General features: G+C 44.1%; 2 protein-coding genes across 3 annotated transcripts; one reads left to right on the forward strand and one right to left on the reverse strand.

The window, feature by feature from the left end:
• The first annotated feature begins 775 nt into the window (after window positions 1-775).
• Window positions 776-7,901, forward strand: LOC142952037 (cerebellar degeneration-related protein 2-like). The gene is made up of 6 exons (XM_076094023.1): window positions 776-965; window positions 1,691-1,803; window positions 3,592-3,740; window positions 3,830-4,000; window positions 5,786-5,999; window positions 6,165-7,901. The coding sequence occupies exons 1-6, from the start codon at window positions 884-886 to the stop codon at window positions 6,861-6,863; spliced, it is 1,428 nt and encodes a 475-aa protein (XP_075950138.1). The 5' UTR covers window positions 776-883; the 3' UTR covers window positions 6,864-7,901.
• An 832-nt stretch (window positions 7,902-8,733) lies between these two features.
• polr3e (polymerase (RNA) III (DNA directed) polypeptide E) lies at window positions 8,734-19,034 on the reverse strand. Of its 2 annotated transcripts, none has more exons than XM_076093981.1 (21): window positions 18,913-19,034; window positions 18,050-18,146; window positions 17,164-17,214; window positions 16,926-17,003; window positions 16,732-16,847; window positions 16,036-16,118; window positions 15,682-15,789; window positions 15,307-15,353; window positions 15,096-15,215; window positions 14,870-14,955; window positions 14,400-14,444; window positions 14,209-14,300; window positions 13,772-13,892; window positions 13,574-13,655; window positions 13,404-13,463; window positions 13,014-13,171; window positions 12,861-12,922; window positions 12,338-12,774; window positions 11,003-11,080; window positions 10,178-10,300; window positions 8,734-10,085 (listed from the first exon to the last, which is right to left on the reverse strand). In XM_076093981.1, the coding sequence occupies exons 2-21, from the start codon at window positions 18,086-18,088 to the stop codon at window positions 10,029-10,031; spliced, it is 2,043 nt and encodes a 680-aa protein (XP_075950096.1). In that variant the 5' UTR covers window positions 18,089-18,146; window positions 18,913-19,034; the 3' UTR covers window positions 8,734-10,028. The 2 variants fall into 2 exon arrangements, 1 of the variants encoding a protein (XP_075950096.1); XR_012954629.1 differs by having other exon boundaries at window positions 10,017-10,085; window positions 10,748-11,080.
• Between the last annotated feature and the right edge of the window lie 90 nt (window positions 19,035-19,124).

Below are 19,124 nucleotides of genomic sequence, written 5' to 3' on the forward strand. Positions count from 1 at the left end.
CCATAGACATCCCATTCAAAATAAATTTGCAAAAAGCTTAATAATTCAAAAAGCACAAGAGGTAGAAATATGACGTCATTGCAGCTGAAAGATTGAGAACCTCTGCTGTAAATAACATCACAGTATTCTTGATCGTCAGGTCTCAGTACAGGTGTGTTTTGATAATAGATGTTCAGGTTTCGACGCTGCAGCGACCCCGTGTGGTCACCCGGACTCTGTGCGCTGCAGGTTTCTATCGGAGCAGGTGTGGTGAACTGACGGTCAAACCGTTGCGTCAAACTCACAGAGAGACGCAGGTCTAAACCGGAAACAACGCCATCGAATCTTCAGAGTAAAAGCACAAACTACTACAAAATAAACAAGACATCACTGACCTGCAAAAAATACAAACTGTTGGATGATATGTCGAGATACACTGATAGATTCGTACTATATTTGTATATAAAGATACATATGGTTTATCGTTAAAAACAGGCCTGCTATCACACTGAAAGTTTTTACATCAGTCATTCATACATTTTATTTATTCAGTAAATGGGTCTGTGAGCTATCCTTATCTTAATCCAGAATTATATTAAAAACACATCTATATGCTGCCAGCAAGTGGGGTTTTGGAATCTGCCTGTGTGTTGGCTGCAACGTTGGCTGCTTTTATTTTGTAATTCCAATCCGGGAGCAACGCAGCAGAGCCGTGAGCAGCAGTGAGCTGTCTGTCTGTCTGTCAGGCGATGAACGCACACCGGTGCCGGTTGCAGAGGCGTGCAGACAGCGGCAGGAAGGACGCGCGGGCCGAACCGTCGATCACCGCAGATTGCGCTCTGCCTTTGTCATGTTTAAAACGCGGACCGATCCTCAGAGAGTGTGACTGATTCTAACCGCCAAGATGTTGACAGACATGGCTGTGGAGCAAGAATTTGACATCAAAGAGGAGGAACCGTGGTACGACAAGCAAGACCTTGAACATGGTACAATTTCCTTTCAGTCTTTGTCTCTGAAGCTCATTGAATCATATCAATCATTTCATAATATTAACAGTCAAATGAAACAAATATGGGATATGCATAGGACATTTAATGTATGTGCTTGATTACAAACTCGATATGCAGGTGCACAGGAGGTTACATTTGTAAGAATTTCCATGTGATTTTGTGAGCCAGTAATATATCATATTTTCACTCGGGGTGTTTCATTTAGTCTACCCGCTGTTTTAGTGTAAATGAAGCACCTTGACAGGCTGCAGGAAAAGGCAGGAGTCAGCAGGACCCTCGCATATGCGGCAAAGTGAAAAAAGAAAAGAAAAGCTCTGTCTGTAATGAAGAAGTGTTTTTGACTTCGATCTTCCTTTTAATGCTTTTACACTTCAACTTTATGTGTTTGTGTTTGTAATGTCCCCGTCTCTGCTTCCAGTTGTGTCCTTTTTGCTTGATTTAGCAGGTTTTTTTAATGGTATATTAAAGAAAAACAAATAATAAGTGGCTGTGGTAATTGTCTGAGTCAGGAAATAACCATCAGTCCTTACTTATCAGAAGACTTGAATATTCAGTTCATATGAAAGTGGGTTACTGGACTCCTGCCAACCGACAACAACCTCACAAAGCTGCTTGTACCGTAAAGTCCTCATGTCTCCATCAGTGGGACTGAACTATGAGCGCTGAAGCACTAATGGTCCCTCACTCCGTCTCTCCTGCAGACCTGCAGCTGGCTGCCGAGCTCGGGAAGACTCTCCTGGAGCGGAACAGGGAGCTGGAGCAAGGGCTGCAGCAGATGTACTCCACCAACCAGGAGCAGCTGCAGGAGATCGAGGTAAAGAGAGGTCTCGTCGCCCCGGCTTATGTTCGACTGTGTGTCTTTATCCAAAGGGCCAGGGTGTGCTGTCAATAAGAGGGTATACTGTCACTGATGCTTGGGTCATGAAGCACTGAGTTCCTCTTGAATGCTGTGTTCAATTCTACCATCCAAGCCTCAAATGAGCCTAAAAGCAGAATACAACATGCTGCCGTGCAAAGGCTTTGGGATGGGGAGGACATGCTGCTTCTCAGGCAACATACAAGCTGCCATACATTCTGTCTGAAGATTATTTAGGGTTTTTTTTTTTTATTTAAAGGGGCGACCTGCAGACACAACTCTAACCCCAACCCAACTCCGCTGATTCTTCTGGGTTAAAAAAAGTAATTGTGCCGTTTGTATTTATAGAAAACTCTCCTAAAAAGATGCTAGAACTGAACATCAAGTGCTCTTTATAGTAAATGAATCAATAAAACATTCTGAATTAAGTTTAACATATTCATATTTAAAAGGATCAAGTCTGAATAATAGAAGTTATGGGTGATTATTGTGTTTGTGCATTACAACGCAACAATTTAAGTGTCGTTTTTTGGTATACTAACATTATTATGGAAAGCATAACCAATTTAATCTTGATGTATTATTTGCTCGATAAATGAAGAAAATTACAATTCTATTTCTCGTAAATATGTGTCTTCCTCTGTACAGATTTAAGAAAGGTGCCTGCAGGATTTCCAGTCGACCCTCAACCGAATCATGAGTTCATTTTACTTAAGTGACGTAAATTCAATATTTAGCTTCAGGTTTTTGCAGATTTTCAGGACTGCTAACTTTTCATTTCGTCAAGTACGGCTCGTCTGGCACTAAATCTGTCTCGCTGCTGACACTCCGAGTTTAATCTCTTAAGACCTTGACTGGATACTCGTGACGTCACGTGCCTGAATCCTGCTCCTGACTTGTAGTGCAATCAATTACCTGCTTTACTGTCACTCTGAACTGGAATGAAAGGCCACTAATGGTAAATCCACCACTCCATGTAAAGAATCTAAACAAATGGAAGCAACATATTCAACTTTACCACACTAACTACATGTTATTCATTGATTTGTGACTGTTTGTTTCCAGTGTGCCGGTGCAGTCTGACAATGAACTGCAGGTCTGTTTCCACTGTTTGGTCTGTTGATTGACAGCAAGCAGATTAGATGAGAAAAGGTTCAAAGTGTTCTCGCTGCAACGGCTGATAAGATAACCTGTTCTTAAGGAAACTGTTGTTTAAAGGAGTTTTTGATTTAGAGGCATTCAGGTGTAACTGGGAAACAGAAATGTCAGATTAGCTCTTAACATTTATTTTAGGCTTTCAGCTAAAACCTCTAAATGATGATAATAATAATAAGAGCACCATTGTAATCATTAGAAACCATTGATTCTGCTGGTAGTTGGACATACTTATTATTGATTTGTTTTAATTGTCAATATTCTAAATATCTTGCAGTAAAAACATTACATTTTGCCATTCAGATTAATCAGAAAAGGGAAGTTTAAGACCTGATTTTAGCCTCAATTTTCAATGTTCCTGTTTCTTTCTTTCTTTGTCTTTTTTGTGCATCTTTTTTTCATGAAATTTGCTTTATAGATACCGTTGTATTTTATTTTAGTGTGATTCAACATGTCTTTTTTTAGCTAATATAAAAACAGCATTGACAGACTGGGTGTCTCGTTATTGAAGACATCTCAGCAGACGATGATGCACAACGTTCTGTCCCGTCACTCACGCCCTCATCCCCGTCCCTCTGTCCCCTCCTCCAGTACCTGGCGAAGCAGGTGGACCTCCTCAGGCAGGTCAACGACCAGCACGCTAAAGTGTACGAGCAGCTGGACGTGTCGGCCCGAGAGCTGGAGCACAGCAACCGCAAGCTGGTTGTGGACAGCAGGACGGCGCAGCAGAAGATCCAGGGGTAAGCATCAGAAAAGCGGACCGATTTTCAAGCGTTTTGGTACAAAAATGTCCCCCGTTAGTAACGCGACGGACCTTCTTTGCTCCCAGGCTGACGGAGACGGTGGAGCTGCTGCAGACGCAGGTGGAGGAGCTGCAGCATCAGGTGGAGGAGCTGAAGCTGAGTCCGTCTCAGCCTCTGAAGCGTCCGCACAGAGAGAAGTGCGCGCCTCGCACCTCTCAGAGTGTGTCCTGCCTGAAAGAGCTGCAGAACACCCTCAGGTGAGGACTCCACACTGTATCTGTATCATTAGGGCTCCGTCGATGGATACTCCGTCACATAGCATCATGAATGTAATATTTAGGGGTTTTAATCTGGACTGTTTACTGTCAACTTGAAGACGTCTCCTCAGGCTCATACAACTTTTAAAAGACACTATTTGTGACACCCCTCTCATATCTGCGCCCTCAATATGAAGCTAAGAGCCAAATCATTTCATAAATAATAACTTGTGATTGTGACAGGGAATTATTCAGCTCAAGTGTCTCTTGTTGATGTATTGAGACTTAAGAAAAAAAAGACTTTAAATTCCTTAACCAGGTAGAGGAACCCTCTTAACTGCCTTCTCACTGATCCAGAAGCTCTTTGTAAGCTTCAAGGAGGGAAGCAGCAAATCCTCCACTGAGTCCTGCTCACTGCAGCTCTCTCTCCCCCCCCCCCCCCCCCCCCCCCATGTCTGCTAATCCTACTGCTGGCAGTCGGCCACCTTGCAGCAAGTCTCACTCCAAATGCTGGACCGTCCTGCGACGGCCTCATTCACTGAGTTTAGTGTGTGTGTGTGTGTGTGTGTGTGTGTGTGTGTGTGTGTGTGTGTGTGTGTGTGTGTGTGTGTGTGTGTGTGTGTGTGTGTGTGTGTGTGTGTGTGTGTGTGTGTGTGTGTGTGTGTGTGTGTGTGTGTGTGTGTGTGTGTGTGTGTGTGTGTGTGTGTGTGTGTGTGTGTGTGTGTGTGTGTGTGTCAGGACTGCTCCCTCAAAACATTCCGATCAGACGGATGTAAGTTTCACTGATTAACTCGACAGAGAGACATGAAACAGGTCTGATCTGTGGTGGATGAGGTTGGAAGGAAAGAGGTCAAAGTCGCGAACGTGTCTCAATATCTCTCTTCAGCTCAGATTTATTCTTCGGCTCAGATTTATTCTTCAGCTGATCTCTAATCTACTCGGTTCTACTGAGAAGTTCCTGATTCCTTACTTAGTTTGCTTTTCTTTGCCTTATCTGCTATATTTTTAGTTATCAAACATCTCCCATATTTATGTTTTAATTTTTAGTTGTGTGTCGGTTTGGTTTATTGTAGCAAAAAAATACTTTATATACACATTATATAGTTGCAAAAATATTCGTAGTTAAAAAGACATCCAATTGGAATGGAGCTGAAATAAATCATTGTGCAAGACTATATTTTTATTTTGTTTGTTTTTTTCATTTGTATCTATCCGTCTTGCACACATATATCCAATGTGTCCATAGACACAGTACAGTATAGAGTACATACAACTAAATATTAAATAAACTACAATTTTGATTTAATGTATGTCAATCTCCGACACCGTTCGTTTGCCATTTACCGTAAAACAGGAGTGTTCTGTTAATTGTAAACGTCACATTTTGCATCTGCTGTGTTGTGACCTTTGGTACGCTGCCGTCTCTCTCCACGACGCACTTCTCGTCACCTTTCACTTTGTTTTGCCCGTTTTATGAAGCGCACAAACGAAAGTTGCGAAAGAGAAGACAAATTATCAGCCTGCGTGGCGATGATAAAAGTCATATACAAAAAGTTGACAAAGCAACATCCACTCAAGGTCCACTTACTCGCCTGCTCTGGGTATCACATGGCCTTCATCGGCAGGAGAAAACCATTCTGAACTATTGTGAATACGTGAAAAATTGAGGAAAATTACCTGAAAATGAAATAATAACATTCATCATATTGAAAAATCTTTAAAGGCAATCACAAATCAATGACCACAAGAATGCATCTAGTGCTAACCGCCTGTGTCTCTGCGCAGGTACGACTGCGACGAACCCTCAGACGGCCTCGAGTCCTCCGACATGTCGTGGAGCGAGGAGGAGCAGGCGTCTCTGCGACAATCCCTCCGCAGCCTCCAGACCCAGTTCGCCAGTGAGCGCGCTCAGAGGGAGGAGTCGGAGCGAGAGGCCGAGCTGCTCGCCCGAGAAAATGCAGCGCTGGAGCAGCAGCTGGCGGGGATGGAGGGCTGTCGGGTATGTACGATGAATCTCTCACCTGTTGTGCATTTATAGGCATAAAATGTATATTAATACTGTCAGAAGTATCAGAAGAATGGCTGCTGCACCGCTTGTTTTATCAACTTATTGTTTTGAGTTCAGCTCGAGTTCTAAACTCTTTTTTTTCGCTCTCTGCTTCAGGCCAGAGTGTCTGAGCTGGAGCGTGAGGCCGAGGAGCTCCGCCAGCTCTGGAAGTCCGACTCCTCCACCAGGCCGGACGCCATCCACAGCCTGCTGCCCAACGCCATGTTCCTCCACCCGGAGGAGGAGAGCGAGGGGGACGCAGCTGAAGCCAAGAGCCCCTGGGTCCTGAAGAGCTGGGACAGCGAGCGGCTGATGAGGGCCACGCAGACGCCCGACTCTCCCGACCAGGTCCACAACCACGAGTGCTCCTGCGTGCGGCGTGCCGACGTGGTGAAGTATCGCGGGATCTCGCTGCTCAACGAGGTGGACGCTCAGTACAGTGCCTTGCAGGTGAAGTACGACGAGCTGCTGCGGCGCTGCCACCTTGGACAGCAGCAGCAGCAGCAGCAGCAGGAGGAAGAGGAAGAGGAAGAGGAAGAGGAAGAGGAAGAGGAAGAGGAAGAGGAAGAGGAAGAGGAAGAGGAGGAGGAGGAGGAGGAGGAGGAGGAGGAGGAGGAGGAGCCGATCCACAAGTCGGTCCAGACTGCATCTCTTGCCGCCGCTTGTCCTGCTCTGACGGACATGGAGGACTTTCACCAGCCGGAGTACAAGGAACTTTTCAGGGCGATTTTCTCCTGCATTCAGAAAACCAAAGAGGACCTGATTGAAAACAGAGTGGGACCCTCAGCTGGGGAAGGGCTGCCTATTGTGCATTAGTAGACCCCCCCTAAAAAAAGACCTGCTGCAAGATTAATTATTGTCTTCCAGTTCAAGAGCGTCTCACATGAAGCTTACCAACGCTCCACTTTACTGTATATTTGCAGACGCAAAGGGGTTCAGAGATGCGAGTGATGCAGGAACCAGAAGGCCAAACACCAGCAGCTCATGTCTCAGATGTGGCTCATTTTGCACAGAAACACCGGTGCCTAACGCTGCCGTCTCTACTGTGCGCTCGCTCTACCTCACTTTGCACTGTTGACAAAACATCTCTGGGTCTTCTTCTCGGTAGCCGTATCGGTAACAGTTTATTCTACTGGTCCCAAAGTTTCCTAGAAAGACGTAAATTCATAGAAAGCTTCCTGGAAGAGACGTAAAGATGTAATTTGGTGCTAATTATAGAGAAAATGGAGACGGTGTTAAAGTCAATTCCTCTGGAAATCAAACTGCAAACAAAATTTAAATAGTTTTGCCTGCGCCTATAAGAGCGACCAATGCAAGTTGTTATATTGGTGAAGGAGTTTATATTATTAGACTTTGATGATGAAAGTTCTGATAAATAGAGATGTGTTTTGTAATCGTAAAGTTTATTTCCCAGAAATGATACTTGATTATTGTACGATAGGTTAGACGACTGTGAGTGTTGTATTACAGGGAAGTTCTGAGGTTTACCAGAAGGCTAACTCTATGTACGTGACGCTGTAACGGCCTCCTGATTGTATATTCTGTAGATTCATGAAACGGTGTTTGATTAGAAGCTTTTCTCAGCAGCACTTCTGTGGCTTTTTGCTGCCTGACGTCCGTGTGTCCTCGTCAGGCTTTAGTCTGTGCACACAGTTTGTAGATGTCTGTAAAAAAAGTCACGTTAAGATGCACTTTAGAAAATTGCACATTATCAGTGATCTTCTGACACTTAACACGTCTGTTAAATGTAGTCCAAGTGTCCTGAATAACCTGCTGTATGTGTGTACGGTGTGTTCTACCGGTTTCACGATTGGACCTCATGGTTTATGTTTGAGCCATAAAACATGAAGCAGGTTTCTGTCTGTTTGTTTGTTGTAAAATATGATTGAACTTTATTTATAGAGACGGTTAAACTTGGACGTCATAAATCGCTGATGCACTTTGAGTTACATAATTTATATATTAATAAAACGGCTTTGACGTCGGCCATCCAGACACACTGCTGCACTTCAGACACACTCGACACGTCAGCCGGAAACGACAAAGAAGAATCATTAACAGGTCAAATTAAGAGATGTAATGGGAAACGGTGTTGCATAAAATTATAGCATGTAATATATGTAAATGGATTTTCAGCACAAGTAACAGATTTAAGTAGATTCAAGTTTCTACAGTTAGTTGATTGTTGGACTTCTGAGCCATTACTACTGTTGGGATTGTGAAATATAACTTTCATTAAAACATTAGAGTGCAAACAAAGATCTTTATATTCTGTCACGAGCTCTACAGATCAAATCAGCCACAAAAAGGTTCCTTTTGTAAAGCACTTTATAATCATCCAACCAGAATCACTCATCAGAAATGAAAAACTAAAAGTAGAAATAACCTACAGACGTATCTTTTCCCTGAGACCATTAAATCTACCCGTTTCATTTAGATAAAGTAACTGAGCTCTGAATTTAGTTTGAATACAACTTACAAACAAAACTGTTTTTCATGAGGAAACAAGTTTACGTTTGAACATCAATATAACATCTTTTTTTTTATGCACATAAGTTTGCACCGAACATCATGAGTACTTCAGTAATCTGTAAATAAATCATACCGTAAAAAAAGTCACCTCACTAATACAGGTTCTGACATTTGGGATTCCATCTCAGCACCGATGACTAATGACAGAAGAAAACAAGTTATTAACAATGTTTATTGAGCAACACAAACCAATGCAAAAGAAATACACCCGTCATTGTTTGACGATGCACTATTACATTTTAAAGTATTTCAAAGAGAATCAAAGCTTTATTGCTCCTCATAGTCTGAGTGTGAGTGAGTGGGAGTTTGTCTTGTGAGGCACTTTTAGACGGAGGCTCAAGATAGCAGCACAGATGTTGGTCGAGTGTTTGTGTCCGTTCCTCTTTGTTGGTACAAATTTAATTAAATACTGACAAATTTGATGATCAAAATATGACAAAAAAAAAAAAATATTCACCATTGCATCTTTATTGGCCGTCATTGAAATCAGCCTCTCTCAAAGGAAAACCATTTCAAACTCTGTACATTCAACCAGAAACAAACCACATCAGCCATTTAATCCGCTCCTTCCTCCAGCCGCACATCTCAGTGCATTCCACTGAATGACGCAGAGATGTGGGACAAGCCACATGTGGCCATGTTTCCAGGTCCATGATTGCCAAAACATATTCAGTGATTTCAGTTGTACAGCGTGAGCGTAATGACATCAGGGACTTGTTGCTTGTTTTTTTTCCCCCCTTTTTGTTTCAGTTTTGCCGACTCATGAATTTGCCTCCACGCGTTGTAATTAAGCAACCGTTGCATTTAATCATAAAGTTTAACTCTTTCATGGCGCGTATTGAGGGTGGAGTTAATACCCGAAACGAGTCGGCTCAAAGACGGTGTGTTAAGTTAATGGCTTTCTTAAACAATGTTCGCTTTGTTGATACGATGAAGCAACACTTGTTTCCTCCGGCTAAATGCAGAACTCAGGAGTAAAATGAAAGCACTTTGAGCCACGTTGCTTTAAACAGTGAACGCCATCCTGATCTGGTAAACGTTTATTTAAAAAAATAATCAAACATGAGGTCCAAACAAAAAAAAAATCAAAAACTCTACTTTTAAACCGTATATATAATCTTGCTATTTCTTCATGTTTCTTCGTTCATATTTTACCCGTCAGACACTCCAGGTCGTAGTGAGAGTGTGTGAGGAGCTTCTGTCCTCCGCGCTGCATCAGAGTGCTCGTGTTAATGTCAGACATGCTTCAGTGTTCATCTTCTGAGCAGACGGCCGACATCTTTTGTCCTCCAATCGCCCGCCCTCAGAGCGGGGGGCGAGCTGCGATTGGCTCTCGTCTCTACGGATGCCCTCCCACTAGACACCCGGGAGAGGATTTGATTGGCTGTCGATGAGGAGGTGTGTGTGTGTGTGTGTGTGGGGGGGGGGGGGGGGGGGGTGCTCTCAGTGTCAGGACTGTATGGTTCCCTTTAGGTACCACATCCCTGCATGGCTGATGCAGCACTCCTGCAACAACAGAGAACAAGTTAGATCAGTGATGAAAATAAAAACTCCTTAAAAAAGAAAAGGTGACTGTTCAGCCTCATCACTGTTCTCACATGGAGCAGACGGTCAACGTCCGCCTTCGGAAAGTCTCCAAACTCCTGGGTCAGTTTCACTTGTATCACGTTCCTCCTGATGCGGTAGTTCTTCTTGTACAGCTCGTACAGCACCCGACGATGCTGCAGGAGGAAAACAAACAAACACGGAACTCATTTAGGGGAATAGTTCGTCATTTTGGGGAATACGCTTAGTTGCTTTTATGAGGCGAGTTAGAAAATCGATACATCTCTGGGAAGACTGGAAATGGGGGGAAACACTTAAAAAATCCATCTACCAGCACCTCGAAAGCTAACTCATTAACATGTTGTATATTGTTTGTTTTTAACCAGCAATCCCCTTGAGATGGACATCACACCAATTAGTTTAAATAGAAATAAAACAACAGACAGGAAATACAATGATCAAACACACAGAGAGACTAAATCTGTTTATACTCGAGCATTAACAGAGCCGTTTGTACTCTGTGTGCTGTGCTTTATTCTAACTTTTAACAAAGGAAGTCTAGTGCAGAGTCATTGCACATTAAAGAAAACTAAAAACAACAACACAGAGGGAAAAACACACACTTGGCATGCAGCTTTGCCTCTTCAGCTTGTGGTTGTGGGTGACAAACTGAGCCATGTCCTACTTGTCTCTTCTGCGTTGCTTCTCAGTAATGAAACTAGCTGATCGCGGCCCACGCTACAACACGCTGGGTTCTGAACTTCAGGCTCCGACTTGTGGTTTGTGGTGCATTTCAGCTGCAGAAGTCTGCACGTAGAGTCAAGAGACGAGGAGGAAGCTGTGAAGTTACTATAAACCTGTTTTTAAAACGTGTTTACCTTGTCGGATTCATCTCCAGTCTCCCACAAAGCAAACACCTTCTTTTCATCGGTGGCTGCTGTGGTCTGAGCAGGAAACTAAAGGAGGGAAATAGAAACGTTAGAAAAGCTTTAACATTTAAAATCAGTAAAGATTCTCAGCACTCGGCCTGGTTCATCAAAGCCTTGATTCAAGAGTACTAGTGCCATTTTATGCAATGTTTAACAAAAGACGGCATTGCTTTTCTTTCTCTCGGACACATTTGTTGACAAAATGCCAAAACAATACGAGGCCGAGCAGGACCAGCACCGAGGAGGATTACCATCCAGACAGTCCGACCCGCTGACTCAAAACTGATCTGTGAACTGTCAAGACATCTAAAACAACAACGTTTACTGAACGTAGAAGGCCTGACTCCAGATCTGCCTGCGTTTGAAAACAACAAACCGGCTTAGTTCCCCCCCCCCCTCTGAGCCGTAATGAGCTTTGCTTCGAGGCCAATAATCTGTTGCACAACAAAGACGACGGCCGGCCATTCCCTCCCCTGCGGTGGTTAACACCCTTTTAATGTCAGGCGTACAGATTGGATCAGACCTAAACCAGGACAGGGCTGGTCCTGGCAGCTTAATGCAACAAGACCACGCAGCTCCCTGCCCTACGAGCAAACACCACACCAAGTAAATACGCAGAAACAGAAAACATCTACAGTAAGCCTACAAACAGCAACCTCAGTCCAAACACACTGAGGCATCAGGTGGCTGCTGGACCGTGAGTGGAACCTGAGAACCAGGTTTGCATTGCTTCAGTGCACCTCCCGCTTCACAGGCAACAAAGCGCTCACAAGCAAAACGGCCGTTGATGTCGTTATTCTGTTTGAGGAAACCGACAGCTGCATTCAAGCAGAGAAAAGCTTCTTCAGCCCCGACAGGCGGTCTAAGCTGGACCAGAGCAGCAGCTCTTAGTCCAAGGAGGAGCAATCTCTGATTTTAGCTTTTTAAATCAGATTTCACTACTAATGTTCGGGGACGCGTTTGAAAACTCAGTTCAAAAATGCAGAATAAGACGCATCAAAGCTTCCTGCTTATTAAGGATTTTTAAAATCAGTCACAGCACTGATTTCTTCCTCACAATCAATTTATCTACAAATCTCAAAATGTCCATTATAACTCTTATACAATACCAAGAGTTTACATCTCACTCCACTGTTGGGCTTGAATCGTAGGAATGTGAAACAATACAACTGTTAGAAACAACGATGGAGAACAGGAAGTAAACCAAGAGCCTCCAGGGTGAATGAAGTGGGAGTTTGACAACCGAAACCTTGCGACAGTAGAAACTCCGGCCTGAATACTCACAGGCACCATTATCTGTTTGCACTGGCAGAGCAGTATGGCGTCCTGTAGCATGTGGTCCGAGATGGAGGGGAAGACGCTCCGTCCCACCGGCATGGAGGCAAGGTGGAGGCTCAATAGCCTCTTGAACTCACTCAGCGTCAGTACAAAATGCTTCCTGAAAGTCTTGATCACAAAGTCCTGCAGCTCCTGGGCCGGCGCGTTCCCGCCGTCACCGTTGGTGTGATCGAAGGCGGGGGAGGTGGCACTGGGGTAACCGTTGACCGACCCGTTGGGGACGGAGGAGGAGGTGTCCATCGGTTCTTCGATGGGTTCCTGCTTGACGTGGACGCCGTCTCCTGCCCGCCTGGCGTCCAGGTCCTTCTGGAGGGACGACTGGTTTCCTTGAGCGCGCTCGTGAGCCACCTTCAGACGCTGCTCCCCGCTGACGTGCACAGGCTCTGGAAAACAACACGCTGGCATCAGCTGAATGTTTAACTTTCATTGTGTTAACAGCTGGCTGTGAGAAACACGGCTCGGTACACACCAGGCTGCGGGGAATTCTTTGGCCTGAAGTCTTCTTTGGAGAAGTTAAAGACCTTTTCCAACCTTAAAGGAAAGAGAAACAGCATTTGATGACACTTCGACTGACAACACCGTGAAAACAACCTTCCTCCCGTTTCTCTTGAGTGTGACCCACTTGCTCTGGATGCCGAGCCACAGCATGTGTTGCCTGTGGCCAATGTCTGGGTGTTTCTTAACGAATTCCGCATCGGTAGGCAGCAGGAACTCCCAGCCCCGGTTGACTCGAGGAACGGCGACATGCTCCAGGAACTCCTTCACATCCTCTGGAGGAAGCTGGCAGAAGAAGGGAGGAAGAAGTCGTTAGTTCTGTTTACCTGAATGAACGGAGCGGCTTTAGCCTCAAGGTGACAGGAAGTTCAGAGACAGTCCTGCTTCAGTGAAGCTGCTCGGCATCTAAACAACCAACAGACACTGTGGGGGCACCGAGCGTGGTTTTGTTTCACAATGTGCTATCTTGCGATGTCATTACCAACCAGGAACAATCACTTTGAGATTAGATTCTTACTTTGATGATGGATGCGATCTCCTTTCTCATCACAGAGCGCTCCAGAGTGAACCTCCACATCTACAAGAGAAACAACCGAGTCACTATGACTTTAAAACCAAGGCGACCACACACTAAACGCATTCTCACGGCACGGCCCTGTTACTGGTTTAACAGTAACCGCAGCTCACCACAAAGTCACGGCCACGACAGAGCACTTCGGCGGGGACGCCACTGTGAGGACTGCAGGTGTTTTTAGGATACAGAACATCGCTGCAGAGAAAACAAAAACACACAGAGACGTCACTCTGCTGCCAGGTCTGTGAGTCGTTAAGAGAAGCACGACACCTTTAATCTGTTCAAATCTTTTGAGTGACATTTCCTCTCACCTCTTGACAACCCAGTTGCCCTGAACCAGCAGCGCCACCTGCTGGATGCAGCGCAGCGCTGCGGTGGAGTCTGTGCCAGAGGCGAGCAGCCCCATCAGGTTAGCAAACGGCATCAACTTGACTAGAGGAGAAAATATTAAACATTACTGTCAGAGGAAGGACAACCCAACTGGATGTTGATTATATGGTGTAAATAGGATGCACTTCATGTCTGTGAGAAATGTACAGAGCACAAAAACATGACTGGAAAGTAAAAGCATTGAGTGAAAACCAAGCTGCTGACAGAACTCTGCACCTCTGTTTGGATGCATTCAATAATTCTTTATAAAGTTTTAAATCATTTCACATGTCTAACATTGATCCTAATGCTTTGTCGCCCCCGTCTGGCTTTAAGAAAAGCTGCAATTTGCATGCGTCTTGTCAATGCGTTGTCCTACCGTTCTTCATCAGCGTCTTGACTTGCTCTCCCAGCGGCAGAGTGCGGAGTTGAGCCATGGAGAGCACATTACTGGGACCAACTGGTTTCACACTAACAGACACAGAGAGAGAGGAACATGTCAATGAAGCTTCTCTGAGACCGTCATCCTGTTTAAGTCTCACTCGGGTTAGTAGAGGGAGGAATACTTACACTTTTTCCTCTGCAAGAGGGGGCATCAGCATTGCCAGGTACTCCCTGCAAAAAAAGAAAAGAGAGAACCATCAGGAAAATCCACATAAGCGATATTTGCAATCAGACCAATATTTTGTTTTTCTACGGTGGGCTCAACATTAATGGCGTCTAAAATCTGAAAGGACACAGTAAACTCACGATCCACACATCGACAGGAAGCACCCTGTATTTTCCCCGATAATGCTTCATTGCGAACAACAAATGTGTTGAAATCGGCCAGAATAGTTCTAGTTAACGTTGGCCGACAGCAGCCGGTGGGCGGCACAGTCCAGCTTGGCTAAATAACGAAGCTAACAGCTAACGTCAACGGAGTTTTATCATGATGTGTTTGAAGGTACATTTAAAAATTCATCAGCATAATGGTTTCAAAGCTAATCTTGTAAGATTGGGGGAATTATGAGAGTCGAATGTAATTTGTTGATACTCACTTAGGAGTTTTGACCAGTTCAGAGTTCTCGGAGGCGTCCCCAGACTGACAGAACAGGTACTGCCTCTCATGGTCTGAGCGCCCATCCTAAAATATAAACAACAGGTCAAAGACAAAAACAAGTACAAGCTCCGTCACGTTTGCCCACGAACCCAAAACTAATGCTCTCAGTATTCTGACGACTCTTGAAAGAGGGATGAGGTGGCCCGATGGTGCAGCTCCCCTACCTTGACGCCGTGGTAGTGCAGGTGAACCCAGGGCTCCTCCGCCTGCTTCTTCTGGAGGAAGTCGTACGACTGGAGCCTCCTCTGTCGCGCCTGCTCCGACTCGGGACGAGCAAACCTCACCTGGAGTGGAAACGCATGCAGAATGAATATATTATTTAGAAATGATGGGTTCAGGGCAATCATCAGTTTGTGTGTGTGTGTAAGTCTTCACCGTGATGGCCTTGACGTCCTCCTCTGCTTCATCCTGGGAGGAGTCTCCTGCAGGCAAAAGACTCTCATCACACAACAGTCGGCTTAATGTTTTAAGACATTTTTACAAGTTAGCAAAATAACAAAATTCTAGTTAATAAAAAAACCTGGCACTATTTATTATATATATTATTTGTGCCGAAACACAAAATGAGAGCTCTGCTGAAAGAGCTCAGGGTTTTTTGTTTAAATATTATGTTAATGAACAACAAGAGTCCACTGAAACAGTAAAAATACAAACAGATCTTTGCCATTGTTCTGTTATTTAAAAAGAAAATTAAAAAAAACAATCTTCTTTAATCTCTCTCAATTATTTAATTTTGGAAAACTGCCACACCTTCATTGGCCGCCTCCCTCTCTCTGGTTTTGGTGTCGGCCTTGTCCAGGTAAGAGAAGCTCGGCCTCATCTGGAGGATTCCCGTCAGAGGTGTGATGTGGAGCTCACCTGTTGACACGAATAATTAAACAATCAGAAACACAAATACTACTTTTGGTGCTCAATTGTGCATCATATTGAGATTTTCGTTATCTTCAATGTAAAGACAGAGAAGTTAACGCGAATAAGAAAAGTACGACTGATAACGACTCATACGGACTGTGAACATATGAGTGTTTACAAGAAGCAGCAACGAGGTTAGACCAACCCAAACACAAGCACGGTGCTAAAGTGGACTACTGGATCAAATCAGACCTTTACGAAACACAGCAGCAGCATATCTGGAGGTGTTGGTGGTGGCCTGGATGGAGGTGAAGGACTGTTTATCCATCATTTTCCTGGAGAAAAAAAAAGCAAGAGCGGAATGCTTAGACCAGAGACATAACTGGTTGATTATTCTGCTCATTTGCAAAGAGAAGTCTGGAAAAACTCATCTGGTGCTACAGAAATAGTTTGAGTTTTATTTGTGTTCTTGCCTAAAGTTGGATGAGAAGATCGATACCAAAAGCACGTCCAAAACAGCTGGTTAGCTTAGCTTAGCATTAAGAATGGAAACAGCTAGCCTAGCTCAGAATAGCCAGAAAAGGTGGTTTGCATTCTGAAAAATGCCCCTTGATGCTGTGGGACATCCTGATACTTTTGAAATACTTTTGCATTTGGCTTACTATGTATTGGGACATACATGGTAGTATGAGTATTATAATGCTCAGATAGTTTACCTTGTTTCCACTCTTTATGCTAAGCTAAGCTAACCGTCTCCTGGCTGAAGCTTCATACTTGACGAACAAACATGAGATTGGCATCAACCGTCTCATCTAGCTAATCGCCAGGAAGCAAATATTGTTGAAGCTCTGCTTTACAACTCTGGTGGCGAGTCATAGCGAGCTCACACTGACCGATGGGACCGTAACGTACAAACTGAGTGCAGGTGAAGTTTAACAGAAGACTTACCCTGAATAGGTGTTGGTTTCGTCGTAAGTCGTGCCGTCCACATTCAGAGCGATCTGCTCTCCTTTACTGCGACAGTAGTTCGGACTCATCGCGTTGATGGCCAGTTCCAACTCCACCTGTATTAGTGAGATGCATTACAAACATGCTCTACACTGATGGATGATTTAAAAAAAAAGAAAAGAGCCTTTTTTTACCCTTTGCTGCTTGGGTTTGATCCTAGCTGATAAGTGGTTGACGTCATCGTAGGTCATAGTGGACGGTCGGACGGGGTACTGGGTCGGAAAGTAATCAATAAAGGCGATTAGAGAGTGACTCGTGACACTTTGAACATTATACAACAATCGTGCTACAGAACATAAAGAGTTGAGATAACTTACAGAAACAAAGAGAGTCATACTCATCAGCATTAAGTACAACAAAGGAAAGTATTACCTGGAAAAGATACAGCTTATCTGCAAGGCTTTTGGCAAGATAAACATCAATCTGAAGAGAAAGAGAAACATTGATCAAAGTTATGCGAGGAGCTGATGAATCGTCTCAGTCGAGCCTTTCCTACAATGCATGCGATTCTTTCTGATGCCGTTTGTTTGTGCGTTACATTTACTCAATAAGTTTGCAGCACCACAGCAACCCCTGGGTTTACGTTACCCAACACAGAAATGATCCCAGTGCAGTGTGGTGTACAGACTTCAAATGATGGGAAAGGAGAGCACTGGTATATGAGTGGGAACCAGTATTAACAGATACCCCGAGTCGAGGAATCAGACTCAGGAGAGAACAGAACGGATCAGTGCAAACCTATTTATAATCCACGGCAAACTGTGTCCAAAATCCAAGATAAATAAAATAAAATGGACTCTCAGGCTCTGAAAACACAAGTTGTACTTAAATAAATATTAAATATTTGGCACCTTAACATGTAATATCCTGCCAATCTGTGTGTCGATGGTTTGGACTTTTGTTAACAAGTGCAAAGCAACAACATGTTAGCTATAAGTTCGATATAAGTAGCACCGACAACACTCCTCTCTCATTCGGCCTGAACCTTAAATGTTCCCACACCGGCGCTGTAGATGATAAGTTGATAACAAAGATTATCTTTAAACTTAACTTTTCCACCCTGTCTGGGCACTCAGCCACAAGATCATACAGTCATGTTCATAATGATGAAACCACACGTCACCCAGTAAAATGGTGTGGCTTATTGAAGAGGAAATAAGCTACTCAATCCTCAGCTACACAGGCAACTATCAGGATCAACTCTTTGTGGGTTAAAATATCTCCAGCCTCATGCTTTAACTTGGACCCACAGACATACCTCCTCTATAATGGGGTCATCGTCATCCCCGCTGGCCATATTGATGTGAGGAGGAGCGAGGAGATGAAACAGCAGCAGCAGATCTCAGAGATCCAACCTGGAGACAAAGACACAGTTATAGTTATGTATTGTAAAGCTACACATCAATGTTGCCAAGTGGCTACACCAAGCTGGTTATTAACAGGTGGCAGTAAGAAGAACATTATGATTCAGCATATCCAGGTTACATCAGGATTCGTTGCTGTGTTGTTACAAGGTGTGTCAGTCTTCAGGACTTAAAGTTAACCATGAAAACCCCCAAAGTTAGCCCCCAGCCTGACCATGCAGTCTGTCAAGTGATGCTTTGACTGACACAACCAGGTAAATGTCACATGATGCAAGACAATGCAATCCACATTAAACCACTGCTCTTCATGCAAACATTGTGTGACAAACATAACATATAACCCAACACGTAAAAAAACATGTTGACTCATAAATATACTCGTTACAGTTAAGTATTCGTTAAAATAAGTCACATTACTGGCTAGGTTAGCTCGATTAGAAAGCTAGCAACAAACCCTTCAGTCCACTTGTCACAGGCCTGCACTACACTGCGGGTTGTTATTGTTTTATTCCGATACAACGTTGAAAAACATACACCTGTAAAAGAAAGACCAACAGCCCAGTGTTTAAATGTCCTTTACGCAAACGTACACGCAACGAAACTAGCTAGCTAACATGCAGGTAGCCTAGCCAGGCAGCATTAGCCTCGCGTTAGCAGGCTAGCTTGGCGTGCTAACACACAGATCAAAATAACACACAAGTCACAAAGGGACTGTTTTGTTTCCTGAAACAACATCCAGGGTAGATTCAGCTCTCACCTGCACACTTCACTCTACACTCTTAGCTATCTCATCCGTGTGTGAAGGAGTCCAGCAGTCTGGTGCGTAGAGGAGTAGTGTCAGCTGAAATCTGTAGGTGTCGGTACCATGTTGACTGCTCCACACAGACACGTGGGGAGGAGCCCGTGCCCATAATGCACAGCGAGATCACTAGCAAGTGTTTTATTATTATCTCTTTCACTTGTTTTTCA

The sequence above is a fragment of the Anarhichas minor genome, unplaced genomic scaffold (assembly GCF_050575085.1).
Source record: "Anarhichas minor isolate MPS153535 unplaced genomic scaffold, ASM5057508v1 ptg000017l, whole genome shotgun sequence".
Lineage (NCBI taxonomy): Eukaryota > Metazoa > Chordata > Actinopteri > Perciformes > Anarhichadidae > Anarhichas > Anarhichas minor.